We start from the raw sequence: 20,811 nt of genomic DNA, 5'->3' as shown, positions 1-20,811 counted from the left end.
AAAAAGTTCACATTTTATTTTTGTATTCATAAATAATTACTAATATGTCCCTGATAGCATTTCTTGTCCCTAAAAATATAAATATTTTACATGCTAATCAACAGAGTTTTATATGATATCTTCATTTTCTTTCTTCATTTGGTTAAACGAACAAACAGTTTTTAACATATATCATGTCAATTAGTAATTTTTTCAAATTATGAACTGAATAATAAGATAGAGTATTTTATATTATTATATAGAGAGTTATATATATATATATATATATATATATATATATATATATATATATAACTCTAAATATAGTTATAATATATATATATATAACTCTATATATAGTTATAATATATATATATATATAACTCTTATATATATATATAATATTTTTAACATTAATATTTTGAAATGGGTACATTGTAAAAATAATTTTTCTCAATTCAATATCATATTTATGTACATAATACGTAAATAACAATGATTTGAACGACTTAATTCTACGTAAGAAATTATAAAAGTTTTGTAGGGTATAAAAAAACATGCAATTAGTTAATTATATGTATGTATATATATATAAAGATATTTTCCAATTCTATCTAATTCATTGTCTGTATATTTAACAATAATAAGCAGTATATAACGATACTCATAATTAAATGTAAAAATATATTTAATCATTCATTTTAAATGCAAGAAATGTATGATTAATCACGTAATTTATACAAACGTAAACCTATTTAAACTTTGTAATGATTTTCGTTTTGTGTACAAGTACGTGTTAACATGCAAAAATTTTATCTAAAACAAGAAATATAAAATGAAAGTAAAAGTTCAACGAATTCGATAGAACATCTACTAATAATAACTAATAAATATTTTTCTATTTCCCAATATAGATGCAAATATTGTTAAAATAATTATTATAAGAAAAACATATTTGTAAATATTTAAAAGGATCTTAGCAAAAATTGCTCTTAAAAATGAAGTCATTATGTTAAGAAGCATCAATTTTTATAAGTATCAAAATATCTCTGATGGTGCTTTTTTTATAACTTCACAGTTTCATTTTACTTGGCAGAAATATTCATGCGAAGTATTCTTTTATTTTACGATAATACTTTTAATTGTGTTAATTTTTACTGTTACTTTTATTAAATATTAATCAGTGATTATACGCCGATATTTTCTATTTGGAGGAAAGACGTCTTCATCTTCTTCTTTATTAGCAGAGAGAAAAGGATCATCGTATGCATAATTTGGAGCCCATTTTAACAATAGCTTTTCAAAGAATTCCTCTAAATTACGTGCTTCTTGATATACTTGTGATTCCACCTAAAAGATTTTTTATTATATTACTTTAATTAAACACAAATTATGAAAGCAAAGAAAAAATCTTACAGGGTTATAAATAAAGGCGTTTTTAAACATCAATCTAATATCTGTCATGACTTGTCTTAAATCTGTATAATGATTTGGATGATCAGTTTTTAACTTATCTTTGATTACATCCAATGCAATAGGCTTCTTAATGATGCGATGGTAATCAACTATCTATTTAATAAAATAAAATATTTTTAATTGTATTCACATATCTATATAAAAATGTTTATTAATATAATTTATTTATTATTTATTAATTACCTCTGGAGATACGATTTCCCGAAAAGGTAAACTTTGCTCATATTGACAATATAGTTCTAAAACGACTCTTTGGGCTATTCTTAGCTCCTTGGCACTCATAGTATTCGGCTTTTTTTCTCCAGGTGGATCATCTGAGCAATCAAGTACATTTGTACATAGCATACATTGCCAAGTTTCACTTTCACTAAAATAATTTTAAATTGAAAAAACAATTTATTATATTTATATAATATAAAATAAGTAATGTATGTAAATATAAGTTTTATAATTAATTTAAAAATCTTACTTACTCTGGAAATGATTTCAAGCTAGGGATATGACAATAGAGATGGAAGACTTTTGGACATTTATCGCAACACAATACTGCATCTCCGCCATCCATGCATACTGCACACCAGTCTTCATTCGGATCGTCCTTCGTCATGGATGCTGTAGTATTTTTTGGATTATCTGTTGAATGTATATTCAACAAACGAGTTCGCATTTAAAAGATTACAAAAACAAATTATTTTAGAAATTTGTTTCTGTTTCACAATATTATTTATGATAAATCATTAATAGTTGTAATAAAATCATGTTATACTGTACACTAATATTTTATTATGTCTGAACAAAGTAAATTCTGACCTGAAGAATTTTCTACCATAGCATTCATTCCTTCGTCAGTGGAACTGTCCACTTGAGCAGAATCCATTTGATTTTTTTGAGCTTCTGGTATTACCACAATACCATTGCTATCTAATTTCGCAATTGTGAGCATTAGATCATTTAATGATTTTTGACAAAATTTATCTAAACTTTTCTCTGTTTCATCTGTTTTGCCAGGTGGCACAGGACTGGGTGTTTTAGGTACTGACGAACTTACTGCATGTCCCACAGATACTGCATTTTGAGATTGCGGTGGCATATCTGAATTAGTAGTCACACTGGTATTGGTGTACTTTTGATTATTTGGTTGTTGATTTTTTAATGTTATCTTGTATGTGTCATTAACAGGAACTGTCATAAGTGGTGCAGATTGATGTCGAGATCCATAAAATGGAAGACATACATTAACATTTTGAGGAATATGCCATCGTGCTGCGGGTTGCTGCATTGTGTTATAATTTATGTGTTGAGTTGATGGAGAAGGGGGATTACATTGCTGTAATCGTATACCTGATACTACAGGTGTATTTGTTGGTTGGTATGTATGTGGTGGTACAGGTCTCTGAGAATTTCCAGCAGGATATCGATATGGTAACAAACGATATGGTACATTATTAATAGAAGGTCGAAATGGAGGAGGATTATGTGCTAAAAGACCACGTAGACTTGTATTTTGACCAAGTTGCTCTATATGCACTTGTTGATGTGGATGTGTAGATGATGTAACTTGTTGATGACAACCACTTAATGGACGTTGCGGCATCATGAGTGGTTGTTGCAATCTACTATTATAAGGATGTTGTACTTGTGGAGATGAACGTGGAGGCATATTGTGCGCAGAGAAATGTTGCATGTAATTTTGAGTTGGTGCTTGCTGTTGTTGAGTTGTTAGATGAAGAGGAACTTGTTGATAAGAATTTTGTTGTATATTGTTGGACTGCTGTGTTACAATAGGAAGAGGGGCACTAATAACTGGATTTTCCATAGGTGTATTTATAGAAGTATTTGTTTGCTTCTGTTCAGACTGCTGCTCGTGAAATAGTGCACACGGTGTACCTGAACTAGCAGATGGAGACATTGAAGGATATACTCTTCCATCTACAACTATTGCTCCAATAGATGAAACAACTACAATTTATAAAAACATTATATAATATTTGATATTATATTTAATTAATATGATTATATTAAATATTACTAACTTTACCTTTTATTAAATCTGGTACTTTTTCAAAAGACAGATGTATTCTAACTGGTATTTCTGGATTAGGGATATCAGCACGTCGGCTTTTTATGCGTTGTAAATGACTTGTAACAGATCTGCCATTAACAAATAATTAAATAATCAATATATGTGTGTATGTGTGTATATATATATATATATATATATATATATAGTAAGTAATTACATACTTTTTACTATACAAAAGTTCCATATCTGTACCCTTATTCAAAGCATGACTTACAAACTGTATACAATGATCTGTAAGTTTAGACAATTGATCCAAAGCCACTTTCTTTTCATTTAATGTGTTTTGTTTCTGATCGCAGACTTCATTTAGGCGCATGACTAATTGTTTACCTCGTGTATTAATAGCATTTGTTAATCTAAAGAAAAAATCAATCAATCATGGAAGTAATCTTTAGAAAATATAAACAACTGAATCTGTCTACTTACTGTACTACCATCTGAGTTATATCTTGAACTAAATTCTTCTTTTTTTCCAAAATTAAGATTTGTCTATCTTCTATAACTTTCATAGCACTTCGTAATAAAACTCGTTTATAACTAAAAATAATTTTAATAATTACGCTAAGTCATAAGAAGAAAGATAAAAATTAAAAAAGAATATTTAATTTTGGAATTTGTACTATTAAATTAATTAACATTTACGTGCTATTAAAATAAAAAGACATAAACAAAATAATACCTAACTTCCTTTAAAAGAGTTGAGACAGAAGATCTTGTTTCTGCAGCAATTTCATGGATGAATTTATACTTATGATCGCGATGATCACTTAGTTGACAATCCCTACAAGTTAATCTATCGCAGGTCTGACAAAATAAGGATAATTGTTCATGAGGATGAATAGTACAAAATAAATAACCAGGTATTTTTTTAATACCCTTTTTAATATTATCTCTATCATTTGCAACTTCTTCCTTTGGTTTAATTGTATGATCTTTTGTTATTTTTAGTCTTTGATGAGCCTTAAATAATAGAAAAATTATATGTTCATTTTTTGAAAAATTAAATGAATACATCATGTAATAAATTTATGTAACATAAGTTATAAGATAAAGCAATCACCATGACACAACTTTGACAAATGAATTCCTCACATTCCACACACCAACTAGTAGCAATAGCATTATCATGACAACTAGTACATTTTTTCTCTTCTTCTGTTTCTGTAGATTCGTCATCTGTTCCCATATTAACATCTTCTTCAATAATTTTTGAAATAAATCTATTCTCAATTAAATTTTCTATTTGACTGGTAACATTGCAGACTTGGCAAGCAATAACATTGCTTTCCACTACAAACATATAAATAATATAAATCTATATATGTGTGATGTACATTTACTTGTAATAAATTTCAAAATAAAGTATAAACAATTACAACAAAATCACTTTACTATAACAATACTTACATAAAATATCAACATCAACAGATGTATTATGATCTGTAATTTTATTATTAACACATGTAGTACAAGCTGCATGTAAACACTCCAAAAGTTTAGGATCATCACCGATGGTAAATGTTTTCCCACAAAATACACATTTTGATAAAAATGCTCGGGTTTCCGTCTCTTGAGATTCTGTGGTACATTCAATACGCTGTTCACATTCTTTTTCTGTACAAGCAGTCTGTACTTGGGATTGCTGTATATCTGACTTAGCATTGTTTTGATCCAATGGTTCTGTTTTAACAGTTACTTCTGGTGTTTGTTCGTTATTTCTGGCTTCCATAATAGTAATAACCAACAATGTGAGAACTATAGAAATAAATACTTTCATAATTTATTAAAATTATTATTTTCCATTATACTGTACTTATCATTATTACTTATTTTAATTACTTAAGAGCTTACCTTCAAGGCAGCATGTACCCAAATTATAACAGGAAAAGACACTAATTTGAGGCACTATTTGAGATGTGTTACTATACTAACTTGTCCGTATTGCTTTAGAATTATATAAAATTCCACTCCACCAATGATATGTTATAAACATAACAAAATTGTAGCAATAAAAGTAATTAATTTATAGCATTAATCATAAGGCAATAAGAAATTTACAATTTATCAAAAATCAAAATTCTTTTGTATATATAAATAATTATATGTATGTGTGATTAGCACGCGCGAGTCATACATTCAATTTGAAATGTAAATGTCTGGATTAAAATTATATCTGGTTAACAAAAATCTCTTAACCTAATTTATCTTAACGAAGAATTATTAGTTAATCTCAATACTACATTACAGAAAAGTAGATACTATTATTTTCCCAACAAACAGTAAAGAAAGGTTATGGAGTGGTAAACTCAATAGTACTACAGAGAGTAGAGTGGGAGTGCAGGAGTGAGACAGGAAAAAAATAGATAGATAGAATAAGAGAGAGACAGAGAGGCAAGGAGAAAGAGAGAACAATGTTAGAACCCTGAAGTAAGCAACGCTAATAGAACGTATCTATAATCTAAAACTTTATAAATTTACATTATTACTTTTAATTAGTTTATTATTGCCTGTTCTTTTATTTTGTTGTATTCAATTTTTTTAACAAATTTTTTTAATAAATCAGTAATATAACGAATAAGCTTAGAATATAATAAAATCTCTTGGAATTGTGTTTATTAATGTAATAGATTTATTTATATATACTATTATATTTGTTATATATAGTCTACACTAGGGCTTTTACTATCACTCGGATTTACGGATGTAAGTTTTGAGTATAATTCGAATAATTCGATATACGGATATTAAGAATGCTATTATATAGAATTTAATAAAATAGTAAATATTAAAATTAATATTATAAAATACTTTAATGTTTTTTAATTATATAAAGATTTTTATAATATTTGTTTCATCACAATTAAATAAATAAAAACTCAAATAATTACATAAAATTACTCTAATTACTTTATGTATCATTTAATATTAATTAATTGGAAAATTGAGTACCGTTCGATAAATTATTTTCAAGGATTATAATGCTAAGTTAGACGCGGTAACAGTTTCTTCTAATATTTATATAACTGTATAATTATATATTTGTAAATTTCATCTTATTATTTATTGTAGATATTAAAAACATATAGAAAATATAAATTCAAACTGACATAAGTAGAAATATATTAATATCAAATTTTGTGAAATCATATCTTAATTAAATGATCTTACCTGATATTCGTACTGACCAACAACGGAAAGACAGATCTTTTATGACACAGTTATTAAAATTTAGATACAATATAAATTTTTATAAAACCTATTAAAATACATTTATAGCAACCCATGCTCACGCTCATGCTCATGATTATACTCATGCTCTGGTTCTGTTGTGATTTATGATCTATATTTTATCTGGTTATTTTACGTGAATTTTTCCAAAGTTGAAATCTAGCTAAATCACTTTCTTTGAAAAAAAAATCATGTCAAAGAATAGTATTTTTCGAGAATAGTTTAGGCACAAATAAAAAGCGTTTTCAAAAATTCATAAAACATATGTCCTAGATGAAACCATCTTTGTCTTTAAAATGAGAACATGTCCATCAAAATTAGTCAAAAATTACGTCTGTTCTCATTGTCGACATAAATGCTGTTTTCGACATTTTTCACGTAAGAAAAGTTTTGTATTGTGGCGCCCCATGAAATTTACGGCAAAAGAGAAGAAGCTTATATCCCCACTACTGATTTTCATATCACGTTTAAATGATGTATGTCTGTGAAGTAGCAAATGTATGCTGTTTGTGCATAAATAGCTGATGCTAAAATTTTCTAAACATTTCTAAACCCAAAGAAATGCGTTTCACAATGCTCGCACAGAGAAACTACAGTAACTCACTTAATCATTCTTTGGACAGATGATTCTATGGCAAAAATAAAGAAATTCGTGTCTAATGTCACAAAGATTGTTACACGCGAGAAACTTAAAATAATTTTAATTTAAAATTTCAATATTTTAAAAAATTTTCATTCCTGGATAGTTGACCTTACGTAATATAAATATATATGGACTTTTTATTAACTTTGACATTTACCGAATCAGTTTTTTTTTTGTATTGTGGCGCCTGAACATAGAAACTCTCCCTATCCAAACGTAAAAACTCATAAATTAATATTTTCGGTAATTTTTCAATAATTTCTAAAATCTCTAATATACACGGAATATAATAAACTAATATTTAAACAATAGTACATTTGTTTAAACATTACAAAGATCAGAACATGCGAGAAACTTAAAATAATTTTACTTTAAAATTCCAATACTTTAAAATTTTCATCCCTGGGTAGTTGGCTTTACATGACATAAACATATATGATATAAATATGTCGAGTAAACAGCAAAGATCTTTCAGGATATTTTTGCCGCAAATATTAATGAATATTTAAAGTAAGTATATTTTTATATCACACATTTCTTCAATAATTTATATAGTTTCTTATTATAATAGTGATATTAATAATTTTGTGTTTATTTTTCTTAATTTCAGAACATCATTGCAATTGCGCTCGAAGCGATGATGTAATCGAATGTTTGTGTCACTATTATAAAAATATCGCAAAGTTAAAACAGTGTTTATTCGTTTGCGTTTTGCAATTTAAATAACAAGTATTTTTGCATCGATTGCGTGCAATGCAATCGTAAGAGTGAGTGTTCGCTTGCGAAGTATTTTGCTTTTTTAATAGTCGCACAGACTGTATTTATAAAAGACAATAGAATTTCTCGAAGTAAATTCAGTGATTGTTCGTTAATAAATAACTACCACAAATTAGAGTCAGTGCACCATTGAATAGGATCTCGATTAACTTCGATACCGACTTACCTTATTTTCAACCAACTACATTTTATCCACCCTTAATTTCAATCTAAATCGCGAACGAGTGTTTTGGAGCCGTCGCAAAACTTCTTAAGTAGTAAGTGAATTTTTTATCCATTTTTATTATTAAAATCGAGACATAAAGTTTGCACTTTTTCCTTTTCTAAAGTTCAGTTAAATTCATAATTTTATTTTAATAAAATCGAGTTTTGTATTAAAGTTATAGCTATGAATATAGCTAAGATATGACAATTATGGGGACCACTAAAAGTTCACTGAATAAAGATGCACATGAAGCTGAAACAATTATGCTGGGATGTATGCCAAATTTTTCAAATTTTGCCACGCATTACTAAAATAATATTTCTTTAAGAGAAGATATCATTCCTTTAGATTAGTATCCAGAATTTTTCATCTGTTTTTACTTTTCTAAAGTTAAATTAAATTAAATTCAAAATTGAAATATTTAAATAATAGAACATTTTTAAAAACATTACGAAGACACGATCAACATAAAATAAATTTAATTCTAATTTTCAACAAACATAAATCGCAAACTCGAGAAAGAATAATTAATAAATAAGATTATATTACTAAAATTTAAACAATGTACGAGATAAATGAAATAGAATAAATTAATATTTAAGCAATAAAATATTCTTAGTAACATTATCAAAATCGTAAGACCCGATTATAACAAATGAAATTAAATTTTATTTTTTGACAAACATAATTGAACACTTATGTAACATTCAAAGAACGTACGAGATTCATGAATTTTAACTAAACATTAAAGTACTTACATTTTATATTGCAATTAATATTTCAATAGATAAATAATTAAATATAGTAGAATTTTTAAATATTTTCTAAAAGAAACGCATAAAAAATTTTTCTACCGCACTTATGTTCGCTGTGATTCCTATTTATTCTTATTAATTATTATTCATAAATTTCGGTTGGGACCCATAGGTTGGGCCTTTGAATGTGGTTCTTTAGAAAGAATCTTGAGCGGGTCTCCTTCTTTCAATAGGGTAAAATAGAGCTCGATTTTGATATTCTGATTTTGATCGGGTAGAGCGATATTCACTATGTCCACCTCTTGCTCTGGGTTTCGTCGTTGTCACGTGCGTGTACGTTCCGGCTCTTTTTTCTTTTCTTTCTTCGCTTCGCTTTTCTATCTCATATTTCTTTTCTTTCTGTTCTTCATCTTCTCTTCTTCTTTTCCAGGGATCATAGAGGGATCAACGAGGGATAGACTTATCTGCGATCGAATGAATCCGATATATCGTTGAATGGCTCGATTCATCGGCAATTTTTATGCGATAATACGGGAAGGATAGGGAAAACACTAGTATGTGTAGGATGGCATATACATGGGTGTTAGTGGACGCGATTAAAAATCCATTTTATTTATTCGAAAATTCAATTAAATAACTTCGCGTGGGTGTCTGGGCTTGATTAAAAGTCTTACCATGGATTTCATTGTATTATTCGAAATTTGGGATACACGAAAGATTCTACTTAGTAGTAGAGTACATGTAGTTGCCGATGTTGCGACAGTTCAGTTACCCATAAGCGGAGACTGACCCTTCTCTTAGCTCATGTCACCTCAAATTTCAACGTAGAGTCAGCATTATTCTAAACACTCACGTGAGTGTTCGCGAACGCAATTAAAAGTCCTACCGGGAACTTTGTTTTATTTGTTATTGAAAATTCCATTAGATTATTTCGCGAACACGCACTTTAGAATAGTCACCGTTAGCCCGTTGGTTTCCAGATGCAGCAATTTGCACGTAGTGAGACCTAGATCGATAGTACTTGTGATATATTGAAATCTAATTATAAATCACGCAATGCAAAATGAATGGCTGGATATTTCAATGTATTTTCAAAATCCCTTCAAACTAATTCTGATTAAATACTAAAGTACTAATACTTTATATTGGAAATAATACTTCTATAGACAAATAGATAAGATATAGTTAAATTCAAAGATAATTCTTTAAATTCGCAAATTTATATACTAATTATCATATATGTTAATTACATTTATTATTCATTATGCTTTTATCGTGAAATAAATCCAGTACCAGCGTCGCATCTAACATGGATCATTGCAAGACGCACACATACATAGAAAGATATACATATGGAAGATTGAAAAGAGTGAGTTTACTATCTACTAAATTACTTACTCTATCCACACAAAACCAATTATTATATACGCGCGAAAGAAGAATAACCAACAAACTTATATACCGATACGATAGACGTATGGTAGAGACAGCGTTCCCCGCATGTATTTCCAGTTCATATTTTGTCCATACCTGTCGCTAAAGTCACACACGCTTTGAACAAAAGGTATTGAAAGCGCGCAAACATTACTCGTAGTACCAACTAGTAACAGGAATTAATACTACAACACTTTAATGTAAAATACTCGTCGCACCATCTAGTAGCGAGAAATTATACTATAACATTAAGTACAAAATATCCATTGTACCATCTAAGAAATTGATACTAACGAAATAATACAACTTATCTGTATTCCCATTTATCGGTTCAATTAAAAGAATAAAATTTCTCAAAAATCACTTTATCTACAATGCTTTTCTGTTAGCAAAATTCATTTTTCGACGGATCAATGTTAATTAAAAGAATATCTACTCAAAATTGTATATATAAATACATTAAATCTCATAAATTTTTTTCTTTAATTATTAAATCCTTTCTATTTATTTTTATTCAATTCTAGAAATATTATAAAATTATCTATTAAAAATTATTATTAGAATTCTATTATATTTAATTTATTTATTTATCGAAATATAATTAATACTGTAAAATTTAAGTACTTTATATTTAATTAGAATTAAAAGGAAAATATTTCGGAAACACGCTGAAATATATTCAGCCATTCGCCCGATAGTATTTGCATTATATACCAATCTAGATATAAATTTTAATATGTCACAAAACTATCAACCCAAATCTCATCATATGGAAATTGCTGCATATTAAAATCCACAAGCTGAGATGGTTATAACATTACGTATCTTGTCTAAGAAAATATACTATTGTTTAATAAGTACATTCTACATTATTTAAATAATTATAAAATCATTGGAACTATAAGATGATTAAACGCAGCGATACGAAAGAGATTATTCCAATGTTTATTTCTCGGAGTACGAAAAAAACTAACAATTATTTTATATTTATTATAAAAAAATACTTTGTAAAATAAGAAACAAAAGCATCTATTAATAAGCCTTATAATTTTTATTAGATTTAATTTTTATTATTAGATATACAATCATTTTTAACATAAGAATTATATATTAGTATATAATATAAATTATAAGGTATATATTTAACGAAGGTAAGAATAAACTAAACTGTCAGATAATTAAAACATAAACAAGACTTATTTCTAAAAAAAAAAAAAAAAAAAAATAATAGAAGTTTAATTTTATATATTTAATATTGTATTATACAAGTTTAATATTATTTCCTTGTACAGATAAGCAAAATATTTGTAATAAGAACACTCAAATATAAAAATATAAATGATATGCTATTTATGTTTATCTTAAGTTCAACTAAATAAATGACAGAAAAGTAATTGTATCTCTCTTTACATTTGTTCTTCGTAATAGAAAATTAATTCTATGGTGTATAAAAATTCGCATTACTAATATTACATGTCGACATATTAGTAACAGTGTTTATAACGGTAATTGGATATTATACTAATAAGTAATATATGTACATACATATAAGTTTTAATATTTTTATAAGAAAGTGTAAAGATTGTTTTATGATGAATGTACTAGCTTAAGTCGATGAATTTGAATTATTACTCTGTCCTATTTCACCAGAAGGCTCTGCTGTTCGAACTGGAACAGGACCATATTGAAGATAGTAATGTTGCTCTGGAACCGAATACCATGAATCGTGTATATTTTGCGGCGGTAAACCACCATATGCTGCTGTCTGTTGAGGATGCATATATGGTGAATATACAGATGGATAAGCTGGAGGATATGTTTCTGCACTTGGATAGAAATATGGTAAAAAGGAATGCATATTATTTGCATCCACGACATCAGAATTTGGGATGCAAGTAATATTAGGGAAGCCTCCTTGAGACAAGTAATACGAGCCTCCGTATGTATCTATTTCATTCTCGCAATATGGTATATTTGGATATGGTGATTGCTGCATATAAGGTATATGACAAGAATTTGGCATTCCAGGAGGTACATGTACTTGATTTAAAACAGTATTAACAAGAGGTGCTTGCATATCACCGTTTTGTAAATTTGGAACATTTTGAGATTCGCAAAACGAGGGGTTGTGTTGATATTGCTTAGAAAAATTCTTTTTGTACGGATACATTTGTTCGCAGTTATTATAATGTTGATCTGTAAACAAAAGTAATACATTAGTTTATGAAGAGTATTAATATAAAATAAATTATATTACTTTCTTTTGATCAAGCATACCTTTAGGTGTATTTTTTTTAAATCGTGGTGCTGTATTATTAACTCGTTGTTTGTCTTTATTGACATTCTCTGTATCTTTAATATTCTCCTGGGAAAACTGTGATGTATTCCTTACATTTTCCATCTTTTTTAGCTTGTCTTTTTGTAAATCGGTTACATTATTTACGCACATATTCATTGTCTTCTGTGCCAGTTGTGGGATAATAGTATTGTTCGCATTATTGTCAGTATTTTCTTTTTGTTCTATTGGTTTTTCATTTTCTGGTATGCACGTGTTAATATTCTGTACTTCTTCTATATTTTGAGATGCATCTGTAAAAAAATGAAAAATATTTTTAATAAAATTATTGAATACAATATAATATGCGTATCATGTGAGTTGTGTTGTGTGTGTGTGTGTGTACAAAATATATAATACTATATAATACTTGTATATTGTACAAAATATATAATACTTGTATTTGATGATGCAACAGATGGAACAGCTATACACCAAGATTCCGGAGGTGCTGACTGTCCATTAGGACCATAGTTCCATGCATGATTGACGCGGAAATACTATATAAATACAATTCATACGATTATATTTTTATCTCATCTAATATTAACGTTCTTCAAACATATATGTCTCTTACCTCTAATCCTAAATTATAGAAAAATTTTAATGTAGCTGGATCTAAAACAGATAATTATGTACAGATTTGTATAAAATAATAACTTAAGTTAGATTAGAATACATACCTGACAATGGTAAATCACAGCTATTTAAATCCATACCTTTTTGAGTCAAATTATTAACATTTCGTAATGTTCGATTCATTTGATTAGCAGGTATTAATTCACCTGTATAACCAGGCACGTACGAAACAGCAGGATAGGAATTACCATCCGAAGCAACATAATATAATGATGAAGTTCCGGTTACAACTTGTGAATTATCTAAAAAAGTGTTACTGATATATTTATATAATCCATTTTATAATTTATAACATATGAATTCATCCTACATTAAGCCTAATTTAATTATAATAATTTTACTAAAATAATCTTTGTTTTTATATCACTTATATATTATTATATACTTTGTTATTAAAGTACTTTTTTTTTAAATACCAACATACCTTCTCTACTATCTTTTGTTGTATTTTCATCCATATCACCCTGTCCATGAAATTGAAAAGTATTATTCTGGAAAAATAAGAATTTATTCTTTACATCAAAATCTATTTTTCATTTTTTATAATATAGTACATGATTGTCGTACATTTGTAGTATAATTTTGTAATTTTCCCAATGTATTTTCCCCAAGCACTTGACCTTGATTTTGATTATTCCTACTAACATAACACTAATTTATAATATTTTATATAGAATTATTGTAGAGTCATAATACGAGCTTATAATGTAACATTTACCATTCTTGTCTTTGCCATTGACACTCTGAAAAATCTTCTCTTTTTATATTTTCATTATTATTGTCATTATTATTAGTAATTATCATAACAGGTGCCGCAGTGCTGGTAGTTAATAAAGGAGTAGTCACATTAGTAGTATCAGAAATACAAGTGTTACTGGTAGTAATGGAACACTTGTTATTATCAAGATTTTTTTCAGGATTATTAGTAGATGTAGAATCCATACGATTTATTTGTTCTTTTGTTTTGTTTGAACTAGCATTAGAAGATTTCTTATATTTTTGATCTAAAAAAATCATACATAACGTTCATATATAAATCATTGAAAAGAAACTAATAATAGAATCTTATTTAAATTGTACACCAACTGGAATCAATCAGCTGGACATTTTTTTTACATGTTGATGCCCAATTGCTCTGCTTATTTTTTCGCAAAGATAATGGTTTGAGAGAAGAATATGGTACAGTCTTTTTTTCTCCAAGTTCTTCTACAAATACTACTACGGAACCTTCGTTTTTACTTATTTCTTGAATATGTCCACAAAAGATTGTAGGATTTTGATCCGATTTTTTTTGTAATGTCTTTGTTTCATTACAACCTTGATTGTCCTCTGAAGTGGCTCTTGTATTATTATTAATTCCATCCAAGTCATTTTTATTAAAGTTCATTTCAATTAAACATTTATCTCCAATTTGGAGACCATTACTGTTATATCTTGTCCAACCAGCATTTTTTATTTCTGTGTAATAGTACAAACATTAATTAAATATTTGTAATAATGCAGTACACATAATGTGAACTAAATACCTCGTCTAATTTCATGCCATACATCGAAGTCAATATTTCTATAAATATTAACATCAATAGCTTTAGCAACTCTATAAGGGAATGGTGGTACACCTTTGGAGAAACAGTACATATCCCCTGTTGTCTCACAGCCATTTTCAATTCTTTTATATATTTCTGCAGACAACTGTCTAAAGAGAGAGATATAAGGAAACATGAAGTATATACTATACTGATTAGAAGTGTTTCCTAAAAGAACTTACTCTCTTATCTCAAGATTTCCTTTCAAGAAAAATTTATCATGTCTCAGGGTAGAACTTCGATCATGTAGCATTTTGTGAACAGTATTATCCACATTTTTCATATCAAATACATTTTTATACAGAATTTGATACATAATAGCTATGAATATAAAGCCAAATGAAAAATAAAATATTAAAATGTAATTGTAAAATGTAAGATACTACTTACATTGACAAAAGCCAGCAGCCATAACAAAATTTTTATTATATACGCTTTCATACTGTTTCTGTGGCGTATGACATAAATATATATGATTTGTAAAACCATTATTAGTCACTGATTTACACGTTTGTTTCTGTCCATTAAACAAAATTATATCTTTTTTGTAAAGCAAAGATATAGCTTGAATTTCATTCGGACCACCTGATTCTGTGAAACATGCCATTTGTTCTAGGTAATTATCAAATGGAATTGTTATAGACTGCAAAAAGAATTTAAGTGATGTTTATAAGTACTGAGTTAATAATTATCTAGAAGAAATCTTATAACATTACCTCTTCAAATAAATGCTTCTTTTGTCGCATGAATTCTACGCATTCTTTTCTTACTCGTATATGATAGTATTGTGTTAAATAAACTTGTTCGCTAACAGCTCTAAACAAACAAGTTGGGTCCCTAGGAATATGCTTTCGAAAATATCCTTGGCTTTGTAACCATTCATCTACATGTTCTTGTGTTCGTTTTGAAGATTTTCTAGGAGATATTTCCATAATTCTTCAAAAAGAAATCATAAAAATATTGTATACTTATAAAAAAGTAAAGATTAAAATTTTGATAATCAGTTTGATTTGCATGCATCATATTCCTTTTTCCTTTTTTTTTTTTTTTTTTTTTTTAAATTAATGCTTAATTTAATTTATGTAAACGAAATTCATGACAGATGTATATATACATGCATTTCTATAAATACACATATGATCTTTGTTTATATAAGTAATAAATGCAACTTATACTAGTTTCCATTTACCGGCAAATATATGACAATCGATAAACAATATGATATTAAATATAAAAAGAAGAATATCTACTTTAAATAATAACAAATGATAAATCCTGATATATAATAAATAGAATGTCGTTAAAGTATTTTGTCTTAGAACGATTGAAGGATGATAATTGATTTTACTTACGTGGATTATAAATCGTTATTGATATATCGATTTTTTGATCAACAAAATTAAAGAATAACTTATTCTAATCGCCTGGAAAAAAAATTAACAAAAAAGAATTATTGTAAATGTTAATTAAAGAACAAAATAAAGGATAAGAAAACCGTTTACTACAACGTGTTCGGAAAATAAGTTTCTAAACCGCTATTGGTTAAAAGAAATCTAAAAATCATTGGAAGATCATTAATTGGGTAAAAAACTTTTTATACGCGGTCTTATTAAATATAAAATATTACAATTTACCACATATATTTCTCCTTTTTACTTAGTCAACCAATGAATCAGTGATTACTAGTTAAAAAAAATTAACATAAGAGGCAGAGAACATACGTTAATCTTTCTTGACGATCATAAACCTCAAGGGCGGGTCCTTTGTTCTGTTTCTGTTCGAAGTCGGTCTTTGTTTTCTTCTGATGCGCGGTAATTTTGAGTGAGTAAACAGAACTATTACACGTATTCTATTAAAAGTAACTAGAAGCATTTAATCTTACATTATTTGATAAAGTAAATTAATATTAAATAAGAATTTATATTAACATTTTTGAAAATCGGTAAAAGATTACTATGTCTGACAAAATTGGAAGAAAATTTTGTACAAATGATTTTTTTATTCATCGTAATAATTTCATTGGAATGACAATGCGTTACGTACGAAATATTAAAAAAGTACAATAGCCCGTTATATAAAATATGATTTTTACACAAATATAAAGTCAATCGGTGTAGCTCTGCGATATCTATAACGTATGCAATGCCACCAATCTTGCTGCTATAGAAAATAAAGTTTTACTTGCGTGCAGCTTTTTTAGTATAAAAAGTACATCCTTTGACGAGTATCAAAATATTTGGATGATAGCGTCTTGAGCCTAAAATGAAGTTAGTTTGACAAAAAATATTAGGACTCGCATCGCCACAATATCTAAGGTTTTCTTGATCGTAATAGAAAACCATTTATTGCGTTTAGATATCGCCAGAAGGAACGTTTGTGACGGTAGTATAAGTATAATCATGAGATTACATTAACACAGTGTTTCGCATTCACATTTTTGTTGGCAATGTATGAATTATTGTTATACAATGTCATGATATAGAAAATGGAAGAAATGACAAATTGCTGCTCTTTCTCTTCTTCATTCTTCTGACAATATTCTTAAGCAGCTATTTTCTCAGCATCGATTGCTAAAATACAAAATATATATATATATTTTTTTCTATCTATCTTTTCGTTTCTTTTTTTAAATGTTTCAATAAAAATCATACAAACCTTCTTTGGTAGGCAAAGGATTTTTTTCAAGCGTTTCTGCATGCTTGAGTTTCGCTGGATCGAAATTTTCGATTCCAGAGATCAATTGTTGTTTTCCCTTTTCTTGCTGAATCGCTGTAATAGATAATAGCAAAATAAATTATAATTTATACGTAATGTTCTTATTTGTATATAAATGCAATTAGATTTTATATAATCGAGTAATAATAGTAAGCGGTAGAAATGGTGAAATAATTGGTAAAAGTTATTGTAATTAATTTAAATGTATATTCACCATCTTTATCAGGCAATGGATTCTTCTCCTGAGTTGTAGTATGTTTCAAACTAGTTGGATCAAATGTTTCAATGCCAGCGATCAGCGTTTGCTGAGTTTTTTCTGCTGCAACATCTGTAAACATTGAAAATAAATTATAACAATACAATAACAACATTCAATGAGTATTATAATGTTAATAAGCAATTTTTTTTTAAGACGAAGTTACCTGAAAACAATGATGAAAACACATAAGCATAAACATATACACAAACATATGCATGAAAATAACTTAGGACGTATACATATTAATGAGTATGAGTTCCATGATAGGAATATTGAAACATAGCCTGCTTTATATAATCTCAGTCCATTTTTTTGCCCGAAATTCTTTATGAAAAAGCGAAATTTTGATAGAGTTTATCTCCAAGCTAGCTTTAAGCTATGATCTTAAAATCGATTTTTTGATTATACTGTTACCAAAATAATGTAGACAACTTTTCGTTTGTTCGAATGTTCTACTTTCGTTCCAATACCTTTGGCATTTGGTAAAATAATCTTCTCTTTTGTATCTGCATGCTTCAATTGATGTTGTTTAAAACTTTCCACGTCGTGAATCAATTCGGAATGTTGTCGCTCTTGTCGTACGTCTATATATATTTTTAAATTAAAAATAATCGACACTTCTTTTTTAACGTGTACTAATAATATAAAACTTGTAAAATCTCATTGATCATAATTATAATTATAATTTCTTCGATATTATTCGTACGATTGCAAAAGATAAAAAAATTATTGCTAATCATTTAAATCATTTAAAATACCTTCTGCAGAGGGCAAGACGTTTTTCTCCGCAGTTGCTGCCTTCTTCATACAACCGTGATTGAAGCCTTCTAGCTCGCTTTTCAAATCTAGCGCCACTTTAGGTAGATCTTTTAACGACGGGCTTGACATGATGCTGCGTTAAACTTCTTCAATCTGAAATAATGCCATATACTTAACAAATTGGAAATCTCTTTCCTAATCTTATACAATATTTATATACATATATATATATTTATATATATATATTTTTTTTTAATTACTTGGATTCTGTTTTCAAATATTATTATTCTATAAGTATGTTATCTGTAAAAATTTTTGGTTAATATCGATTCGGAGAAACGAAATCGAATTTCGATTCTCGTTTATTCCATTTGAGCGAGTATAATCAAATGACTATGATAAATATTGATTTTATTTGGGCAGGTAAAAAAAAATGAATTAATCTATAACGCATTCACGGGGAGAACGATTAGCTTTGAGCAGAGAGTAAGAGATTATATGGGGGGGGGGGATTTGAGATCGCTATTCAGTGCCGTATGCGTTATTATCGTATTCTTGGACCTCGGCGCACAATTTACTTTCGGCTAATGGAGTAGGTGAATTTATGCACGCGGGCTCCCTCTGCTGACTGTTTGCCACTGTTTAACGGCGTGGAGAGGGCAAAATGGGCGTTCCTTCAGGCGGGATCTGACCAAACTGGACGAAATGTCTGGTCGTTCTTTCCATGGAGGTGATATAGTTGAATTTCAAGAATTTTTACAATCATTTTTTTTTTAAAGGTGCATACGTATTATATGAAAGATATCTAATAACATATATCTGTCAGCAATAATTCTTTGCATGATTTCGATATACATAAAAAAAAAAAAAAAAGAAAAAAAAAAAGAAAAAGAAACGTTGAATCGGTATTACGATCGACGTATTAATCATATGGACATAGCGCTTGACTTAAATATTTTTTTTTAGAAATAATTTATATAAGTCTGTCACATGAATTTAATAAAACGATTATCAAGGCGTATACGATCATTCTTATGAATCATTATATTTATTAATTCCGTCAAGTTCAATGAAGTAAAAAACATATAACGAGTTTATATTATATTATTTACGCTATGGATTTTATTATTTTTTTTAACTTCTATCATAACTTGACGAGATTCTGTTTATATATACACCGTTATCAATACTCATTGTCGGTCGGTCATATAGACAGTTACGTCGGAAATATACGTTGAAATAAATCGCGAAATTGAATATACATCATTCAATATTGAATCATGACTTTCAGCAAAATTTACTTGTCTGCACTTTTTTTCCTACCTCTTATTTAATGGTAACCAAGTAAGCTATACGTTACGAACAGGAAATAGCGGCGGCTTGCTACTTCCTGTTTAAGCTTCCTCTCATCACTTTATTCGTTTTGTTCCTGCATAATTTTAGAATTTCTTTCCTTGAATGATATTAACGTATTGTTTCAAATTATATATTTTGTTTTATCATAAAATTAATAATGGATAATTAAAATACAATTGTTTTAAATTACATATTCTTAGTTAAAAAATATTCTTTTAAAAAGACATTTTGTGGGTGATAAAAAAAAAAAGTAATATAATTATTAATTTTCATTAATTTTCTTTTTTATTAATTTTCCTTTTTATTAATTTTCATTACTTTTTTTTTTTTTTTTTCTTTTTTTTTCTAACGCAAACGAAATTACGTTCATTGAAGCTTCTATGGCAACTTTTGTATAAACATCTTCTGATATAGTACACCGAAGCCGTATCAAATCGTTACAAGATCGTGTAATGTGTCTTACATGAAACCGCAGACACATATGTGCGTTCATCAACGAAATATAAGTACGCGAATACATGTATTCTTAATCGGTTATTGTGTAAAGTTTACTGGAGTGTAATTTAGGAAAAAACAAAAAAA

The 20,811-nt window shown here is 27.9% G+C and overlaps 3 protein-coding genes and 2 long non-coding RNA genes across 14 annotated transcripts in view; 1 reads left to right on the top strand and 4 right to left on the bottom strand.

Annotated features, from left to right (window-relative positions):
• Positions 1–425: 425 nt before the first annotated feature.
• Positions 426–5,912, bottom strand: LOC124947826 (E3 ubiquitin-protein ligase TRIM33-like). Of its 3 annotated transcripts, none has more exons than XM_047490495.1 (12): positions 5,390–5,912; positions 4,946–5,293; positions 4,599–4,828; positions 4,218–4,498; positions 3,965–4,075; positions 3,700–3,894; positions 3,494–3,606; positions 2,266–3,414; positions 1,929–2,067; positions 1,639–1,822; positions 1,396–1,548; positions 426–1,329 (listed from the first exon to the last, which is right to left on the bottom strand). In XM_047490495.1, exons 2-12 carry the CDS (start codon positions 5,265–5,267, stop codon positions 1,156–1,158), a joined length of 3,051 nt encoding a protein of 1,016 aa, XP_047346451.1. In that variant the 5' UTR covers positions 5,268–5,293; positions 5,390–5,912; the 3' UTR covers positions 426–1,155. The 3 variants fall into 3 exon arrangements, with proteins under 3 accessions (XP_047346451.1, XP_047346450.1, XP_047346448.1); XM_047490494.1 differs by having other exon boundaries at positions 428–1,329; positions 1,929–2,088; positions 4,946–5,308; positions 5,390–5,910; XM_047490492.1 differs by having other exon boundaries at positions 429–1,329; positions 1,929–2,088; positions 5,390–5,910.
• Positions 5,913–7,818: 1,906 nt separating this feature from the next.
• On the top strand, positions 7,819–10,948 carry LOC124947873. Its single transcript, XR_007100527.1, has 3 exons — positions 7,819–7,919; positions 8,020–8,443; positions 9,577–10,948. It is a non-coding gene; the product is annotated as an uncharacterized LOC124947873 (long non-coding RNA).
• On the bottom strand, positions 8,952–10,702 carry LOC124947872. Its single transcript, XR_007100526.1, has 3 exons — positions 10,545–10,702; positions 9,821–10,152; positions 8,952–9,610 (listed from the first exon to the last, which is right to left on the bottom strand). It is a non-coding gene; the product is annotated as an uncharacterized LOC124947872 (long non-coding RNA).
• Positions 10,949–11,808: 860 nt separating the features above from the next.
• Positions 11,809–17,375, bottom strand: LOC124948047 (putative uncharacterized protein DDB_G0282133). 6 transcript variants are annotated; one of them, XM_047491098.1, is made up of 15 exons: positions 16,775–17,375; positions 16,493–16,564; positions 15,857–16,076; positions 15,531–15,783; positions 15,323–15,461; positions 15,081–15,250; positions 14,641–15,012; positions 14,273–14,558; positions 14,122–14,194; positions 13,979–14,045; positions 13,599–13,796; positions 13,493–13,533; positions 13,313–13,415; positions 12,858–13,169; positions 11,809–12,776 (listed from the first exon to the last, which is right to left on the bottom strand). In XM_047491098.1, exons 3-15 carry the CDS (start codon positions 16,070–16,072, stop codon positions 12,187–12,189), a joined length of 2,820 nt encoding a protein of 939 aa, XP_047347054.1. In that variant the 5' UTR covers positions 16,073–16,076; positions 16,493–16,564; positions 16,775–17,375; the 3' UTR covers positions 11,809–12,186. The 6 variants fall into 6 exon arrangements, with proteins under 6 accessions (XP_047347054.1, XP_047347053.1, XP_047347057.1 ...); XM_047491097.1 differs by having other exon boundaries at positions 16,493–17,375; XM_047491101.1 differs by having other exon boundaries at positions 13,635–13,796; positions 15,857–17,375.
• Positions 17,376–17,660: 285 nt separating this feature from the next.
• The window catches only part of LOC124948051 (thymosin beta), a 7,481-nt gene continuing 4,330 nt past the window's right edge, over positions 17,661–20,811 (bottom strand). The window contains exons 1-6 of one of the 3 annotated variants that reach the window (XM_047491130.1): positions 19,134–19,305; positions 18,873–19,026; positions 18,585–18,698; positions 18,070–18,183; positions 17,796–17,909; positions 17,661–17,710 (exon numbers count right to left, since the gene is read on the bottom strand). In XM_047491130.1, the coding sequence (XP_047347086.1) occupies positions 17,682–17,710; positions 17,796–17,909; positions 18,070–18,183; positions 18,585–18,698; positions 18,873–19,002 (501 nt within the window). In that variant the 5' untranslated portion in view covers positions 19,003–19,026; positions 19,134–19,305 and the 3' untranslated portion in view covers positions 17,661–17,681. Of the gene's footprint in view, positions 17,711–17,795; positions 17,910–18,069; positions 18,184–18,584; positions 18,699–18,872; positions 19,027–19,133; positions 19,306–20,811 lie in introns of those variants that run through there. The other 2 variants (XM_047491129.1, XM_047491132.1) reach the window with 2 other exon arrangements.

The sequence above is a fragment of the Vespa velutina genome, chromosome 3, assembly GCF_912470025.1.
Source record: "Vespa velutina chromosome 3, iVesVel2.1, whole genome shotgun sequence".
Lineage (NCBI taxonomy): Eukaryota > Metazoa > Arthropoda > Insecta > Hymenoptera > Vespidae > Vespa > Vespa velutina.
The sequence above is the reverse complement of the archived record's forward strand: the minus strand, read 5'-3'. Positions and strand labels throughout refer to the sequence as shown.